This window comes from Grus americana, chromosome 6, assembly GCF_028858705.1.
Source record: "Grus americana isolate bGruAme1 chromosome 6, bGruAme1.mat, whole genome shotgun sequence".
In the NCBI taxonomy this organism is placed as follows: domain Eukaryota; kingdom Metazoa; phylum Chordata; class Aves; order Gruiformes; family Gruidae; genus Grus; species Grus americana.
The window spans coordinates 7,597,972-7,617,434 of NC_072857.1; the positions used below are offsets into that span (position 1 = coordinate 7,597,972).

Below are 19,463 nucleotides of genomic sequence, written 5' to 3' on the forward strand. Positions count from 1 at the left end.
GGGGAACTTATAAGAGCCGCGTCCCGCCAGAAGAGCCGTGGCGTGTGTTTGGTACAGCTGCGAGTCACGGCGCTCGGAGAGGCGCGGCGGGAACAACAACTCGAGAGCCCAGAACCGTTAGATGGCTCAGAGCATGGACAACAGCCTCGACAGCCTGGATGTAAGTGCCGGGAGTTGAGCCTGCCGGCGGGGCGGCGCTGACTGCTCGACGCCGCTGCTCCTCGGCAGCGGGGCGACAGCCCTCGGTCCCCGCCGCGCTCGCCCATGTGCGTGGTGTTTGCAAAGGTGCCCTCGGCGGAGACTGGGGGCGTCGGTGGGCGGGGGTCGCCCCGAGCCGTGCGAGGAGCGGGGCCGGGGGCACAGCGGGGGGCGCGGAGCCGGGCGCCGCCTTCTGCTTCCCAGCCCGCGTAACTGCGAGGGTCCGCGGGGCGCAAACGGGCCGGGCTCGGTCCTGACATCTTGCCGCTGCTGCGTCTGGCTGCAGCGCTTCGGACCTTGCTACAGCTGCAGCCACTGCTGGACTCCCGTTTCTTTCCTCGGGCTTTGCTGCTTGGCCGTCAGTTGCAGTGACATGTGGCGCCTTTTGTGGGCTGAAAAACACCGGTAGAACAGTTACAGCCACAGGAATGATGAGGGGGGGAAACAAGCGAGGAAGTTGGGAGTGATTTGACTCCAGGGAATGGCATCCCTCTGTCACGGTGCTTGCCCTAACCTCGGGCTGCCGCCGCGCCGGAGCGCGGGGGCCGCCGCGCCACCCCCGCCCCCGCGCACGGTGGGGCCGGGAGCGGCGGCAGCGCCCGGCCGTCCCCTCCGGCCGAAACGCGGCGGAGTCCCGATCTTCCGGAGGCCGCTCTTCTGTCACGGGGTTTTGAGAGCAGTTAGGTCCAAAACGGACATCTCTGGCAAGTTCTAACTTTAATCCGCAGTTAATGCCCGCGTGGAGCTGGTGCACCCGTGTGTGAAGTGCCGCGGGATCCTCGGGGCGCATCCCGCCCGGAGGTCAGGGCTAAATGGTATACAGGGCAGGAAAACTAAAATCTCAAAACCTGAGGAATTGTACATAACCAGGTGGCACTCGCCCGCCTGCATTGCTTTTCAGCGCCGTGGCCAAAACCGTTGGTGGTTTCCTGGTGCGCTTTCATACCCTCACCAGAATTTCGCTTCCTTTTTCCACTGCTGTACTTAGTACAGCCGTCTGGCTACAGCCCAGCACTGCCAGCTTCACCCCCACAGCCGCGAAGGGTGGGGAAGAAAGGGAGGGGAACGTGGCTGGTCGTGATGACCTGCCACGGGGTTTGAGTTCCCCTGCTTAAGAGGTGACCCTCTTCCTTTCTTTTCTTTATGGGCTTTGGGTTTGGTGTTTTTTTTTTTTTCTTCTGTGTGTAGCTGTCAGTTGCTTCTCAGCAGGGAATTATTGGTATTATTTATCCTTTATTACATCAGCCAAGGGTACCTTCTCTATTTCTCCTTGACCCTATCCCCTTAATGAGAAGGGACTTTGGAGCAGAAGCATTTCTGTCTAAGTAATTTTTTTTATAGCTCTCTGTTCCAAGAGTTGAAAGTCTTGGGTAATATTCTGTGCAGACTAACCTCGTGCTGGGCTCTTCCATTTGTAGTATGCATCTGATTAGAGCACTGAAGTGTCTAGAACCAATGATACTTCTGGGAGTAGCCATTATCTTTTCCCTTTCATCCCCTGTCCTTAGTTACAAGATCTCAGTCCTTAGAGAAAGAGAAAGGAAGTTCTTTAACTTGTTCTTATTCGCTGTGTATTTTATATATATATATTAAAATTGTGGTTTTCAGTCTAGTCTCCAAAAAGTTTGCCTATTCATGATGATGGACACTGTTCAGGCTACTCTTAACATACTGCCATATAGATTCAGCTTTTGCAGAGGGGCTAACATCTAATTATTTTTTTTTTCCCTAGCTGTCCTCTGGGTTAATCATTGAATTTTCTGATAATGGCACGGATGAGAGTGGTTCAGGTGACTATGGAGACTACGGAGAGCCATGCTTTCAGCATGAGAATGCCGATTTCAACCGGATCTTCTTGCCAACAATCTACTCCATCATCTTCCTAACAGGAATAATTGGCAACGGATTGGTTATTGTCGTTATGGGCTACCAGAAGAAACAAAGAAGCATGACTGATAAATACAGGCTGCATCTCTCTGTGGCTGACCTCCTTTTCGTCATCACCTTGCCATTCTGGTCTGTGGATGCGGCCATAAGCTGGTACTTTGGGAACATTCTGTGTAAGGCAGTTCATGTCATTTACACAGTCAACCTCTATAGCAGTGTCTTGATTTTGGCCTTTATAAGTCTAGATCGTTACCTGGCAATAGTCCATGCTACCAACAGCCAGCGACCACGAAAGCTGTTGGCTGAGAAGGTGGTGTACATAGGCGTGTGGCTCCCAGCTGTGCTTCTGACAGTGCCTGATATAATTTTTGCCAGTACTAGTGAAGTAGAAGGAAAGTATCTGTGTGATCGCATGTACCCTCATGAAAACTGGCTGATTTCTTTCAGATTTCAGCATATCTTGGTAGGACTTGTCTTGCCTGGTCTAATAATCCTGACTTGCTACTGTATTATAATATCTAAGCTGTCACATTCAAAAGGCCATCAGAAGCGCAAAGCCTTGAAGACAACGGTTATCCTCATCCTCGCCTTCTTTGCCTGCTGGCTGCCATATTATATCGGCATCAGCATCGACACATTCATCTTGCTAGGAGTCATCAGGCATCGTTGCAGCTTGGAGACAATAGTGCATAAATGGATCTCCATTACTGAAGCCCTGGCATTCTTCCACTGTTGTCTGAATCCAATTCTATATGCCTTCCTGGGTGCCAAATTCAAAACATCAGCACAAAATGCCTTGACATCAGTTAGCAGAGGATCAAGCCTGAAGATCCTTTCAAAAAGCAAACGTGGGGGACATTCTTCTGTTTCTACAGAGTCCGAGTCTTCAAGTTTCCATTCCAGCTAACGCTGCTCCTTGCCATCATTTTATAAGTAGACATTTTAAAGTTGCGCAAGATTTCAGAAAAACAAGACTGACCATATTGTACAGATTTATTTACAGTTGGAATTTTATATTGTTTCTTTTAGTCTCTGTGAAGTTTAATTGACTTATTTATATAAAAAAACTTTCGTATTGATGGCAAACTGTCTAGGCAGGTCCTGTGGACAAGTGGTTAGTTCACAAAAGTTTTAGTGCTTGTCTGTATGTATAGATACGTGAACTAAACACTTCTGGATTGTAGCAAGTGACTGTTAAAAGTTTAGAAAATATTTCTCTGTTGTTTATATGTAAATGTTTTCAGTGTTGCTGTTAAATTCTTAAAAATTTTGACTGGAGATTTTTACCTTACTACAAGATGTTTGGTTTACAATAGCTTAACTCTGCTGTAGAAATGGCACTTATAACCAAAGCCGCCTCTGTTACATCCTAGGGTTTTTTTCCCTATTCTCAGTAATTGATGGTTTGCAAAATTTTCTGCTCAAGGCAAATAAAAGTATATGACAAAAAGTTACTTTGAGTGGTATTTTTATCTCTGGTTAAATGTTTTTCTCAATGCTTTTATTTCCAATTCTCAATGCACAATAATTTCTTTGAAAATTGCCTGGTTCTTGTATGAAAAGCAGGAACATGAGTTGCAGTACATACTGATTATTCAGTTGACACCTGTGAGTTCTAAGTAATTTGGTTTTTTTCACCAGAATACATTTACTCCAGTTAAGATCTTTGGAATGACTTAAAGTATCACTTTAAACAAATAACTTTTTGAGGGCAAAATATCTACAAATGAAAACCAATCGATTGAAGCAATCACTAAAGTTTACAGCCTCTTAGGAGTCAAACTAAGATAACTGCATGTGACTAACCTTTATGCCATGCATATAAAGTCAGTCCTACATTTCTTCTGCCTTTTGCTGTTCTTCTAAGTTTAGTTTCACATGTTAATAGCAATCAAAAGTAGTTAAAGCCATTTTGCTATTTGACATTGTGTTTGGACTAGAAATAAAGTTATTGGTGTATCATCTCCTGTGGAAGGTAGGTGTTTCTTCTCTATGGAGCTTTCCCTAGCCTGTCTACATACAAATTTTCTTAATGTGATATTATAATAATATAATCTTAACATTCTGTTACTGATCTATAAATAATTAACAGTTTGGGAGTCAAAAAAAAAAAAACAACCAAACAACCCCCCAAAACCCACAACAATACCTACAAGGCACACAGAAGTGAAATAAGCAACATGGATATTGCAATGATATTACCCAGGAAGAACACAAGCACAGCATCCTAGTGATTTTGTGGGGCATGTACCACTGTGCTAAACTATATATTAAATTGCACATTTTATTTTACATATTTTCATAAATACAAGACATTTCTGGTTTTAGCTTCCCTCCTCTCCAGTCAGGAGGCTGCAATCTTGGCTGCATCCTGCACACTTTTTCCCTTGCAATGACAGTAGTAGTCATCTGATTCTATGTTGAGCTGATTCAGTTTGCTGAACCAGCACAAAACTTAACCTGGCAGGGAAAAAAAAAATTTCCAGCAATTTAGTGAATTGAATGAGCTCAATGAGGAATCCAACAAGCACTACAAAAATGCAAGACCCTGTAACCTGGAGCCAGGCACAGGGAGAGAAAAGTGAAATAAAAGGAAGAGGAAGCAGGTCTCTCTTTTAGATCAGTTAACTCTAATGTATATCTTCACTCAACATAAATTAACAACAGAAAAGATGCATTCTCAAGAAACAAAACATCTCACTTCCATCAAGTTGTTCCTTGTTAACAGAGTTGAGAAATGAGAAAAACGTGGTATAGGAGCAGAACTTCTTAAATGGTTTATTTTTGTTGTTTCTTTGTGTGTTTTCTTAATTTAGTGAGGACTTCCCCGTGAAGAATTTGTTGTTCTAAATGATTCTGATTTCCACCCCAGCCCAATCAATCACTGTGATTTAATTGCACTTATAAAATACTTATTGGCTGTCAACACACTGCTGCTTATTTGTTGAGGAAATGTTTAGAGCCCGCTAACATTAACTTAGATTATTACCATTATACTTCAGTCAACTGTTACCTCAGAATTAGCAGTAAAGAGAGTGCAAGGCAGAATAAACTCAGCAGTCCATGTGACTGCCAAAGACCACTAAAAGGACATTAAACAAACAACAGAAAGCATTTGTGTAGAAAATAATTTAGCAAAATTAAAACAGCCCATGCCCCAGAGGGATGAGACCTACTTTAGTTTTATAAAACTGCCATTGTTTTCAGCACAATTAGTGAAACTGGACAAAACAACGCCTTTAAAAGGAGTTGCAAGATCATTGAGGTTTTGCTCCAGCAAGCAAAATGAGTCAAAAGCTTCATGTATTTATTTTTAAATAACTTTATATATCTATAAATATGAATATAACATGTACTAACATGTACTTACACTGTTACAGAGCAAATATTTGCAAATTGAATGTTGTCATGAGGAAACAGTAAGAAATTATGAATCCAGTTCTGTCTTTTTACCTCTGAGTAAGTCAGAGCAAATCAGGCAAATGTCTCTCAAAGCCACTGAGCTATTCCAAATATACCATGTTGGTAAAAAATATGAATTTATTCCCCTTCAAAAGAAAATTATGTTTAAGCTGATTTTTGTTGAGGCTGTGACTTTTTTACATCTTTGTGAACAAAAGTAGTCCCAGTAAATGCATTTCTCAAAGTTTAAATTCAGTGACAAAAGTGAATAGACCTAATTTTGTAATTTATACATTGGACGAGTCCACATACATCAAGAACTTTCCAAAGTTTCAAAGGGACTTTCCAAGTCTTTTTTTCCAAAGTATTCCTCTCTAGTATACAGAATAATCATAATGACATTCTTCAAGATATACACAATGCATAGTCTCAGTGTTTTCTTGATGTCATAAAATAATAGCCATGCCCAAGTAATTTTAAATATGCAACTCAGGATACAGAACAGAAAACAAATGTGGGTACGGGTGAGTATTGGTTACAAACCAGTTAAAACTGTTACATGGTAATTTAAAAGATTTATAGTGTATTTGCAAAGAGATTAAATACATTATAATGAATTTACAAAGACTTTCCACAGAATTCAGGCACGAAGTATTTTGCCATGGTTGTTACAATGTGCTAACAGCAATGCTGGACTAAAGCACGGATATTCACCTAATACTATAATGCACACATTTTGAGTGCTTAAGATTAGTTAGAAATCCTTTGGATCATGCAAGGCTAAACCAAGAACAGAACATGTACATGGACTCACTTTTGCTTCCTCTGAAATGCTGTCTGGAAGTAAAGTTAGAATACTTAAAGCAGTGGGATAAAATTACGCTATAATCCATTATTTGTATGGTAAATTTTTACTCTGTCTAATCAGATTGTACAGAGTCCATGTCAGAGGAGCATGTGAAAAGACAACTGATGGTAGTGAGGGTGTCAGAGCTAATGTATGCAGGCCATAGAGGGCAATGAGTAAGGTGGAGTTTCTCGCGTCTTCTTGGCTAGTCTTATGACACAATCATTATACAAGGGGCTCAACTTCTATGCATATACATAAATCAAAACAAAATCACCATGAAAATAAAAAGGAAGTAGCGGTAATAACATGGAGCCATTCATACAAATGAATGGTTTATCTTGTGATGTTGAGCTCTAGCTGGACAATGTACAAAGTGACCACCTCTAGATGTTTGGTTGAAAAGGCCATTTTTTATATTGTTTGGGAAAGGAAACAGCATGACGAGGAAGTACTTCCTTGATCCAGGCATGCCTCCAAAATCCCCTAACAATGGAGTATTCTCATATTCTCATAGTGCTGAAACTTAGGAAACACTTAAGCAGATAGGGCACCAGAGTTTTTGCTCAAAGGATGCCACTCCCTCGCTTTATGTTTTGAAAGAGCTATGCAGACTCTTTTTCACAGCCATAAATCACATGTCAATTGAAATCACATGAGCAATGGGATTATTTCTTATAAAGAAGGCACAGATTTCTTAAAACCTTTTATCTTTATGCAACAAATTTTCTGTCACTCTTTTTTCTTTGAAAATTTTTAATCTTTAACAGGATTAAGTTTAACGATCATTTGTTTTAATATCAACTCTGTTATTACCTTCCCACCATTTTAGTTCTAACAGGACATAGAATAAAACAATGATATAGTTACTGGTTTTGAAAGTATATTTTAATAGCAGTTGATTATAAGTATACTTTGTGTTTATTTATATATATATTAACATAAATATATCTACATCTGTAACCATGTAGATTATAAGCATTATTTTCAATTGTTGATACAAGTGATTCAGGCTTCAGCACAGCTACTACTGACTTCAGAGTCAGGATTCATTACAGATGTAGTATCTATTGATTAAAATTACTATTTTCTTAAAAGGACAGGCAGTTTCAGTGACAAACCCCCACTGAATTCAGAGAGAGCAGGGTACCTAAAGAATTATGCTTCCTAAAGTGTATAACCTTATAGCCCAAAGCAATTACAAAACAAAGATTACGAGTTCCTCTGATTTCAGCTGCTGTCAGAGATCTACAAGAAATTAAATCTTTCAGTATGGAGCAGGTGGAATTGTTCTGCTGAACATAAGAGAAATACGTTTTCAGCAAAATGTTTTTTTCTTACTGAAACGCAAGCTTTGCATACCCAGCTATCAACAGTCTGACAGTAATTTGTCTTCAATGGCATAGTTTGAAAGAAATAGGTCCACATTTTAAATATCCTTATCTTTAGGAATTCACACCAGGAACAGATTGTCACCACACAAACATGTCAAACTAAGTAGAAATTATGAGGAATTTTTGAGGGGTCACATTGTGAAGAGTTCTTTGGCTTCTGTTTTGTTTTGGGTTGGGGTTTTTTGCTGTTGATGCTGCCTTCTGTTTCTACTATTCTACTATTCTCTTCTCACAGCTTCTATTCTACTTGTCTTTTCCTTTAAAAATATACCTTTATATAATTTTTAATGGCTCTGTTCTGTTACAACTACACACAATATTCTGGACAAGTAAGAAAAAGTAAAGAGAGAACGTTCAAATAAAAAAGTCTTCACAACAGTTTCTGTGTCTTCTCATGTGCATTTCCCTTCCAACATCTGCTTTTCTTTAGCCAAAAGATAAATTACTTCTATATCATATGAAAAGTTTAAACTCAAAGGTTGGTTTTATTATCAAATTTCTTATAGTGCAATCACAGCACACATGTGTTTATTTTCTTGGTTCTTTCTTATTCAGCACTTGATAATCAGGCAGATCTCCCAAAGAGAGGTCTGGATAAGGAAGGCTGAGGGGACCTGCTGGTCGGTGTCATGACTGATGCCAACACAGCTACAAGAACACAGGCTGTCCGTAGATTGCTCTCACTACTGATGCACTCCACAAGGCTACAGTAACACCAGACAGCAACAATTACCACTGGTAATATTCCTAATGTGTCACCTTGCCAAAGGTGAGCATGACACTCCTCAACAGACGTAATACAAAATAATCCTGAATAATTCAAATAGAGCATCTTTCCTTAACTCTCCTTTCACAACTACTCAGCCCTTTATCGGACATCCCACCTGACACATTTCTTATCGTTACTCCTTTTCAATACTGCCCTCTCTTAGGCTAATATTTGCTTTCTTTTCCTTGGGGAAAATATCTAATATTTAAAATATCTTTAAAAATACTCATTCTGCCAGGTCTGTCTACATGAGTTCACCAAAGAGAAATGTTGGTGTGCTCAATAGTGGAAGACCAAACTGGGACCTCAGTTTGCACAGATCAGCTCCACCTCTAAAATCTGTGGAAAGTAAGAGAATAATTCTGGTTTCGTATTTTGTTTGTTTTTGTATGTTTGAATGTGACAAAAATAGATGTATCTTGTCAATAGTAGGTTCATTGCAAGCCTGAAATCTATTACTCCTGCTCTTTGGGGGAGGAATTAAATATCTTACACAAGTGTTAAGTGCACCGTTGGAACTCAGTACAGGATTACATTGGTAAGAGAAGCTAGAGCCTCTAACATGAATAAAAGGGAAGAAGGGATTATTGTACAAGGGCATGGTTTCATGTTAGATTTAGCTTGACAGCAAAGTAGATTTAATGAGTTCCTGCCCTCCCTTACCCCTCAGTATTTACTACCTTCCTCTCCATGGCCTTTCAGGTCATGCCCCCCACCTCCCTTTGCTTGCTCTCTTTCTCCCCAAGCCCATTGCCGTGACTCTTCAACAGTGCTATCCTGCATGGAACTGGGCACTAATAATGCACTGACACAAGGCAACTGAACTGATCTACTAATCGGCAGGACCAAAAAGGATAGTCTCACACCTCACAGTCCCCTTTCTTCTCTCCTTTACTCTTAACTATGCATACCCCTCAACCTCTGCTGCTCATGTGACTCCTTGGCAAGCCAGTTCAGCTCTTGAGGATTGGAGTTTCACACGAACTTGAAGCAATCTAACTTCCTCTGCTGAGAAGGTCTTCAGCCTCACTCCCTCCCTTCCTCTTCTAATCCTTTCATTAGAGATATTCAGTACTCTCCGATTCTTAGTCCTGTGGACCTGTCTCCTGCTGTGCATTATCTATTGAATCAATCACACTTTATTTTGAACAGACTTAACTGACTAAACAGATAGATTTTTTTCTAATTTATTTTATACCATTTTAATTAAGTTAGCTCAAAAAGAGGGCTGACTACATCCAAGATAAAAAAATAAGCAGTCATGCACATGGCTCAGCAAAGAAAGAAAAGTTATAACACAAATGTTTTTGCACTGAGCAAATTTGATTCCCTGTGTTTGTGAAGCCCACCAGTCATGGAAAATGAACCAAAAAAATAAAGTTAATAGATTTCAGCCAGCACAGTGAACTGAATTGCTCACTAAGTCGTCAAAAGCCAGAGCAATTGCAAGGGGAATGAGGGTGCAATCATGCACCTGGGAGCTGTGGGAGGAGAAAAGAAGTGGGACCCTCTCTTTTGGGAACAGCAAGCTGTTAGACCAGTTTGGGTATCTTGTCAAAACTTCCTTAAGTAAACAGCCAAACTGTTAAACAAATATAAACCACTTCTCATGTACAGGGTAAGAGGTTGAAAAGGTATGGAGAAAATAGATGCCCCTCTAAGATAAGGGAGCCCTGCTTCCTCCATAACAAAATACGATTACCTGTTGACTGCATGACCATGGTCCTGCAAAGGACTTTTCCTGAAACACAGCTCAAGAAAGAGATCTTGAATAGCAGTATTTTAAATTAAAGAGATCTGTAATAGCATGATTAATCATGTTCTTTATTATAACCTATATTGTTCATCATATTTAATGTAGCTATTTGTTAAGACACGCTGTAAATCTACATTCATATATATAGTCCACAGGACTTTTTGAATGTGATGGACGTTTGTATGACTTTTAAAAGCAGAATCCTTGAAAAGTAGAGAGCAAGTTTTCTCCTTTTAACAACCACTAAATTTTAACAGGGCTTCCTATTAAAACAAACAAACAAACAAATCCAAAACAAAACCAAAACAAAACCAAAACAAAAACCCCCAAAATCCAGAACCAAACCCAAAGCATTTAGTTTAAGTACTATGCTGTGACTCTCTCCTTCTTATAATTAACCTATCAACTAAGGAAAGAAGAAATTGCCTCGTGGTATGAAATCTGCTTAGGAAAAAACATTAGATCCCTGCCTCAAATGCAAACGTAGTTCCACTGAAGAAATGTAGTCAGCCCAATTATGTTGAAGCCAAACTAAATATGCTCAGATTGTACAGTATGAACGTGTGGAGCTATATGGCTCTTCTAATACTCTGCAGTGAAGGGGAGAGCTTGACAACTGCATGAACATTCAGTATAGTGTACACCAATCCAACAGTCTAACTGTACTTCAGCCCAGAGAATAAACAGTCAACAGAGCCACGAATCCTTCAGTTTACTCATTCTTGCTTCTTCTGGCAAGCTAATATGGAGGGATTGTTAAGAAACTTTCCTCCTCATCATCAAGCACTTTGTGGGGACTTTGTAATAAAAAACTGTGACAGATGAAGGATACAAGATCCTTTGTGATATTTAAGAACCACTCTGCTAGCAAGTGTTTGAAAGAAATCCTGTTCATTCGTTCACCAGTTTCAGTAACAAAGATTTTTGTATCTCTTTCAAATACTTTCAGTTTCTAAAGGTAATCCATTTTAAAATCCTCTGTTCTTAGTACCACACCCTTTACTCTTCATGTCCTCTTTCTGTTGCTGGCGAAACTGGGGCCCATTATGTCCTCTATAGGCCATGCCCTGCAAGGAAAATGAAGGTACACCTACCTGAACTGGAACATGGTACTGTTTGGTGATATTAACTGAGTTCAGAAATCAATGCAGCCAGAGAAGCAGCTGTGATTACCTGTGTCTTTATCCATCCTGACCACTGGGCTAGAGAATTAGTTTCTGACTCAGTGAATATTTATTTATGCAAAGTTAAACATTTTCAAAAGGACACACAAGACCAAATACAATAGCATGGCGATTAAGCACCCTCCCAGGAGAGAGTGCACTGACACCGCAAGGAAACCCGAGCTTTTGCACCGATGTCCCTTGACAAGGGACATTGTTTTTGCAAGAGGGCCTCTCCTCCTGCTCTTCAATGTTTTGTATAGCATTACGTGTGGGTTTAAAAAAGCACATATAGGAGTAAGCACTGCCCTTTAAAAAAAGCTGAGAAGTGTTTTGTTTATGACTGCTGCTGGGGGTTAGGCAGATCGTACTTTGTCGTTTGGCACTATCGAGTCTGAAATGGTTCTGTACATTATCAGCAGTAGATATTTAGGTACTTAGATCTCCCAGAAATCGACAAAAGCTTTTTAAGATTTATGTTTAGATTTAAGTGTCCACATCGTTTGTAGAAATGTAAATTTGTTTTGTAAATCTAGCTGTAAGTAAGTGGAGTCTAGAACACTACCGAACTCTGTCCCGCATTAACAAAATAGAGCTGCAGGTGATTTTTATATACCCATAATTCAAGCTCTACACCAGAAATAAACAGCTACAACATGTTGTCCTCCTTACTCTTTTCACAAACTCCATAAATGAACGGACTCATCCTAATGAGCTCTTCAGCCACTGAGGTACACTTAATCCTGAATCAGCAAAACCTGATAATAATTCTCAGCTGCTTGAAATGGAATTATTTTCCGATGACTGGACTTAATCCAACCAAAGGTCAGTAGAAATAGAAAATGCTGCCAGCTCAGGCCTTAATGATATATTCTTACCTCTGTAGGCCTATAATTTCTTCAGATACCTAAGAGGTCATGTCAATCCTAATGTCTCCCAGTTTTATGAATGGAACCATAAGCCCCTTTTAAATCAGATTACAAATGATTATTATAACTCTAAATCAAGGGAAAAGCCCACCATTTTCTGTAATTGGAAAGCCTAATTTAATTATAATTCTTTTCTTTCCAGATGCTGTGTATTTGTTCCATTACATTACAATAGACAGTCAGGGTTTATGGAAAATAAATAGTTAATTGTTTACAAATTGGAAAGGATGAGAAATTAGTCCCCATATGCTGGCGTAGCCACACTTCAGTCACACTTCTAATGTTTTTGAACTGTGGGTATCTTCATACACAGTACATGGTGGCTTCACCTCTAATTTAGAGTAGCTGAGAAGACCAGGGAATTGGATAGCTTATGCTGTTCTAACATTTTTTAAAGATCTTGTTCCATCCAGAATAGGCAATTGATAAAACCATCTGAAGTAAAAAGCTAATAATTCAAATTTACAAGTCAGTGGGCACAAAGTAGAATATGGTTAATGTATTCAATATCCCAGTGTGGTTTTGCACTGAATCAACACAAATTGACATAGCCTCCAAAGTGAATCTTGTCAACAAACTCATCTTGCCTTATTAAAATCATTATTGTATCTAAATTATTTTTGTCAAAAATAAGTACATTTCCAAATATTAAATTGGCCAAATCTATATTCTGTGGAGCTTTGCTTAATCCAATGTTTAATTATTTATTAGATATCAAATGTAGAACAGCTGCGTAAGAAGGCTGACATATGTTAGGACCTTTGACTTAGATATACAAAAACTGTCTGCTGAGTTAGGAATCTCTCTATAAATTAATTAGATAAACGTGAATACAGCATGTCTATTCTTCTAAGTTTCTACTTCTCTAGAGATGAGGATAATGCTTATACAAAGAACACAAGACAATGTATGAGCAGATCCCTTTTGTCTTTGCATTAACAAGGTTACACTTTATGGCTTTGTAACTTTTCAGCGGATGGCTTTCACAGTTTAAGAATTTCACAGTCTGAAAGTTAATTCTTGTCTCTTAAGCTGTTTCTGAGACTGTCAATATTACAGAAAGTTACGCCAGTGTAACTACTAAGATTTTCTTTCATTGGTGTACATTTTGTAGGCAAGGCCTCAGATAAGAACATTCTTTTGGAAAGTTATATTGTTTGTATTCTTCGTTCATACACCAAGCACACAGGCATACACACACAAATCTAACTGATTATACTTTGGGTCATAATCCTATATTTTGATAGGAAAACTTCAATTTCATTTATGTCCATGGCTGTACTTTTGAGTTGGAACCCTTCTAAAACTTGCTTCTCCAGCTGCTTGTCATTCCACTATATAATAAAAAATCATTTTGTCTAACACTCCCTAGAAAGCGATGTCTACTGCCTATAAAAAGGTATTTCCTTTTTCTCAGCTAGGTACGAAATGTAGTATTTTATCAGGATAAGGGAAGGGTCACAGTTGATCTTCTAGTGAAAGTGCAGAGCCTTCTCTCCACAGTTTTTTTTTTTCCTCTAGAGATCCCTCAGTAGAGATCCAGTTTTGATTTATTATTTCAGTTACAAATTTGCAATAGAAAATGACTAGTTTATAGGCAAGTATGCAAGGTCATAAATTGTGCCCATTCTCACTACTGAAAAGGTATCATCTTCTTCCAAATAAGGCTGCATGTAGCAGTATATCCAAGGAAAGTAGAGAAGTAGACATGTGCCAAGAGCATCAAATAGCGTTCTTTGCCTGAGTAGGGCCCATAGTGACATGCATGCAAAAGAACTCTTTGCTTTTTCAAAAAGCAATCCTGAATAAAAACTCTTCTCATTCAAGATAGAGGCCTTAAGGAACATCCTGCATGTTAACAAACATCTTCAGATAATGCCTAGTTTGATGCTCATTTCCTAGTTATTCACAGACTCTCTTAAATGGAGCTCTTTCACTTCTGCAGCTTAGCCTAAGGAAATCCTGCAAGAACAATGTGTGACTGAAATACACACAGGTTTCCCAAATGGTAGCAAGACCCATTGATGCTGCTTCAGATAGCACCAAGACAACAAGTTATAATACAAGCTAAACAAGAAACGGTCTTGTTTGTATAGGATTGATTTGGGTGCAAGCTTTTTTCCTTTCAATTTGTAGTATATTATGTAAAGTGTCCTTCAGTGAAGAAGATCTAATTAGCTGCCAAACTACATTACCTTTCCTCAAGTATGTCAGTAGACAGAATTTCAAAACCACCTATGCAATTACTTACTCCCCAAATAAATAAACATTCCCATTTACTCCTCTTAGTAAAGTAGCTTGGAATCTCCTTGCAGATGCTGAAGGTCTGGTAATAGAAAGAGAAGGCTTAGATATTCTATTTCTAAAATCAGATACTATGGCAATGACACAGTTTTATTAATTAAGGTTGATTTACTGCTGTAGAAGATGCCTGGTTTGATGATCCTGAAGTGTGTACAACCTGTACACATATACAGAAAAATCGCAGCACTGAGGTCATCACAACTTTCCTGGGAGTACTTCTGTAAACAAGGGAAAATCCTTAGGACTCCTAGACTATCCAGCTTTCCTGCTGAGGTTATCAACAGGGCATAACTGATTCTAGTGTATGGACATCTTTCCATTGTACAATAGATTCAGACCATTAATTTATTTCAAGACAGTTAACACTTGATGGATGGCTTTCAACTATTTCCAAGACAGATTACTTTTGGATCTCAAAGAGAAATAGCTCTTTATCCCATTACAAAATTTCTGAGCCAAACAATCTTCCTCCTCCTCCTTCTTTATTTCTATAGCATTATCTAGTGTCTTCTCCAGTCACAGTCTAGTTAAAGCTGTTGCTAGTACTTTTTCTAGTCAGAACATCCCTAATGAGCTTTCATGCTATTGCTTTTCTTGCTTTCTTATTGCCTTTACTGCATAGTTTACTCAACAAAGAGGGCACACAGTATTTTTGTATTCACAGCAGGTATTACGCATCACACAGCACTACACGTGTGTTAGTGGATATACTCGATTATCTGTCTTCCCCAGAAGTTCATATTGATCAGCCAAACAACTCCTAAAACACCTTAAAGTCTAGATTATTTTTTCCATTTTATTTGTGAAAACACATTATTTCTCTGTCGAGATGCTTAAATCACATGGTTCTAGGAAAGTTGTGCTTTGACTGAAAGAAAGACGGGAAGCAGAGCATGCCTAATATGTACACAAAACAGACAAAGTAAAGTAAAATAAAATGTATTAAATTTTCAAACAAAAACTTTAAATGAAAGGATTTATGACACTAACTCTAGCCACAAAGAAATGAAAAATAGTAGTCCATCCAATAACTGATTTCAGGGGGTTTGTATACAGGCAAATATGGTTATCAATTCAGATATGATATATCATTTAGAAGTAAAAGCAAGATATAGTGAAGATTATATGCATAAAATCGATCCAGTATAACATTTTTCACTAAAATCATTAATAATCAAGCTTTTGAGACAGAACAGAATGGTCCAATGAAAGTACTACTTTCCTGCAATCTTAAAGAAGAAAAGGCAGAACTAAGGCATGATGTTTCTCTCTAGCAAATCTTATAATATCCAGTCATCCCAGTTACCATACCCTCATTCATCCTCTTAAACAGAAATGAAGAACATTAGAGTGGAACTGTATTCAAACACCCGCTAAAATCAGTGGAGACTCTCACTGGATTGATAAGCTTTGGATCAGGACACTAACACAGGCTTTCTTGCACATTGACTTTCTCCATTCTTTTCTACTGCCATCACAGCTACCTAAGTAATTCTGATTAATTTTTGCATCAGATAGTTGGGGCTTTTCAGAAGAGTCATTACAATGGGCCCTGTGTAGTTAACTGATGTGTTGAGCAAGAGTGATATATTGCAAAGTGAAGTATCAGGATGGAAAGCTAAAACAATGAGTTACTCAGAAAACAGTTGGAATACACTATGTTTGTTCTTTGACTTTTTATACATAAAAATTCTTTTGAGCATATTTGTTCAAATGTTAAAATGTACCCAACTAGAAACTGGACTTCAAAATCTCACATCTCCAGTTATAAGCCAGTTATATTTACAAAAGGAACACACGTTTACCCATCAGGCACTTCTAAGCACATCTTTGGATGTTGTTGCTGTTGTTTTTATATATAGTTGAGCTATTTGTCTTTAGTAAAAAAAAGTGGCATCTGTATGTAATTTCCATGCTCACTTGGCAGCAGTACCTCCTTTTGATGACAGTCTGTACTGTTTCCCTTTCTTCTTCTAGTCACTCCAGCTGCAGGACCCAGATGTCAAACCCAGGAATGTATTTTTCCCCAGCAGTGGTATCTGATTCTGTTGTTGGCATCTCTGCTGGTGGCTGTTCTGAAGCTGCCTGTGTGCAGCTTTGTAAGTTTAAACTGCAGACAGCATTTTTATTTATATGCTAAAGCCTTTTCAGTTGCCTTAATTATAGGAACTGAATATTATATATTCATCATATATACAAACATTCAGATTCCATTATTTACTGTACTGGTTTCATGACAACTGTCACGTTTCTGTAACCAGAAACTGGGAGGCAAGAAGAAAGCTTCCAAAAGTGCTAATGAGACATCAAATGTAGTTGCTTACTTTTAGTAACTGATCCAAACGAAGAAAGGTAAATATAAAGCAAAGGCTGAATGACAAGAGTAAGGAGTAAGGTAGAAAGGAAAAGGTGAAAAAAGAAATGTATTAAAAAGGAATGAACAGTGAAGAGATGAAGGGAGAATAAAATATGTTAGAACTGTCTAAAACCATGCTGCCACATGTCTCTAAAAAGTGAAGTTCTTTAAAAAAAAACCAATGGAAAAACTCTTTCCAATTAATACCTTTCTGTAATTTTATCTTTTTCTTTCTCCTAGCTTCATGTTTTCCTCCCGGGAACTTTTTGCTGCAGTATTTGATTCTCCGTCACATAGACAAGGTATTTGTCTCCAAAGGGCTTTGCTGTAGCATACTCACATACAATGAGTGGTCTGGAGTACTGAATGAATCAAGCAGCTTGCATCCTCCCACAAGCACCGGGTAGCACCTGTGCTTACTCTGCTGCAGTCTACGTGACAAATTAATTTTCCTGTCTACAGATCCCTTAAAGAAACTGCATTCCCCTCCCCCTGCATTAATTCTCCTGTGTAATAAACATAATTTTGAGACAGCTTCTATCTTACATAAATAAATTACCAGTTGCTTTACAGTGATGTACATATAGTCACAAGAACAGCTCATGAAGACAAAAGGGTGGCATACTAACAAACTGCTTAGTCAAGAAACTAACCAGTGTTAGGCTAAAAGAGTTAACTCTCAGGCTAAGAGAAGGGAGGGTAATGGCTGCATCCATTAATGAGATAAAGGAATTGTAAGTGGTGAGTAACCCCAGTTATGTAGATAGACAGAATGGAAAGTTCAGAGATAAGAAAATATTAATAATTAGCAGCATTTGTATTATCTTGAAAGCCCACCCGATTTCTACCTCAATATATCTGTTGGATATTGAACACTGAAGTGATAAACTGCATGTAATTCACAGTTTACAAATTCAAGAACTATGACCAAAAGTTTCAAGATTCAAATAAAGAGACAGTTAGCTTGAAATCCAGGAATATAAAATATTTACCAGGATTCAACCATTTGATCAATTAATAGATCATATTTATTTTGCTAAAGATGCTTAAAGTTTATAGGTCTACAAAAAGTGGTATCACAAAATTGATGGAAGAAAATCTAGCATGGACAATTAAATGCAAAGAGGCTTATATTTGGTTTAAGAAGTTCCTGCCCCGAAAATCACTGGAGGCTGGGAGAGCATTTTTGGGAAATATCACTATATACTTACCATCTTCCTATACTTTTTCTTGTACTCTGATGCTGGTGAGTGCCAAGATGATGAGTCACTGATTCAGATAAACCTTTGGTCTGACCCAGTGAAATTGTACTTATGTTCAGTATTTCAAATTTGAAAAGTCCTACTGAAATCAGCAGGATGTCTAAATTTTTACAGTCTACAGGCCTGAACACCCAGCATTTTGTAGGAACAATCAAGAAAAAAGTAACTCACTAGAAGATAGAACGGTATCGAAAGTGTATTGTACAATATTGTAACTTCAGAAACAGAAAGCTTTATGGTACAGAAGAGGCTTTTAAAAAAAAAAGTTAGCAATGTAGAGACTGGGTTTGTGAGTTCTGTGAAAGGGGTTGAAGCAATTTCATGAGAAAGCACAGAAAGCAGGAAGACAGTTCTGCTTCAGATTTGGCACTAGATGGAAAGCTAATGAAGCTGAGACTGATGGCAGAACCGCATTCCTGTAGTGGGACTGGGCCATGATTGCTGCCCTCCTACTTTGGACAACAGGAGTCAGGGGTTTTTTCCTTTATTTGGACTTATTTGGACTGGCCAGATTCAGCAACTGTGTCTCACTTTCAGCAGCAATAATTTCAGCACCTCTAAAAGAAATGTCTGGATATGCACCCTCAATCACCAGCCATTTCTAAAAATATATTCTCAATGATTTAGGAACATGCAAAAGCCTCAGTTGCAATTGTTATCACAGCTGAGACTAATACATAGCTATAGTCTGTGGGAGCACGCAGTATCCATAGCTAACACCATAGAGATGATGACAGGCAGACTATTCAACAAGAAGGGGAACCCAGTATGAAAGAACCTGGTATGAGAAGATAAATTCAAATATTTTGGTTCTGAAGGTGGACAAAAAAGAATAACTTAAGAGTACTGGCAAGAGCAGAGATACAGAGACAGAAGACATTTTACCCCATGAGAAAATGTACTGCAGACTCAAGTCATGACATTATGCTTACCTCAAAAATATTTTACTTCAGCAGCATGCAAAATTTCTGATTATCCTTATAGTTCTTCCTATAAACAAACTTATGGAGATTAGGTGCTGTTTGGAGTTTGTGATCAAAGTGTTAGAAACAATCAGTTACACTTGTAAGCCTGAAAACTGGAAATGTTAGCATACAAATGGAAAAAGGAAAGCATGTCTTTAATTAGCTATTTTGCATATAAAAGCCCAAACTGTGACACCTTATCACAAGTAAGATTAGAGATAGCACACAAAA

The 19,463-nt window shown here is 38.7% G+C and overlaps 1 protein-coding gene and 1 long non-coding RNA gene across 2 annotated transcripts in view; one reads left to right on the forward strand and one right to left on the reverse strand.

Moving 5' to 3' along the window:
• Positions 1 to 19,463, reverse strand: part of LOC129208313 (uncharacterized) — a 69,252-nt gene that overhangs the window by 22,350 nt on the left and 27,439 nt on the right. The gene's annotated exons all lie outside the window — the stretch shown is intronic.
• On the forward strand, positions 38 to 3,535 carry CXCR4 (C-X-C motif chemokine receptor 4). The gene is made up of 2 exons (XM_054830825.1): positions 38 to 160; positions 1,931 to 3,535. Exons 1-2 carry the CDS (start codon positions 122 to 124, stop codon positions 2,990 to 2,992), a joined length of 1,101 nt encoding a protein of 366 aa, XP_054686800.1. The 5' UTR covers positions 38 to 121; the 3' UTR covers positions 2,993 to 3,535.

What these genes read in the sequence shown, in the direction of transcription:
- CXCR4 (XM_054830825.1), top strand. Translation starts at nt 122, where the DNA reads ATGGCTCAGAGCATGGACAACAGCCTCGACAGCCTGGAT. An exon ending in ACAGCCTCGACAGCCTGGAT is followed by an intron (nt 161 to 1,930) that starts GTAAGTGCCGGG and finishes TTTTTTCCCTAG; the next exon opens with CTGTCCTCTGGGTTAATCAT.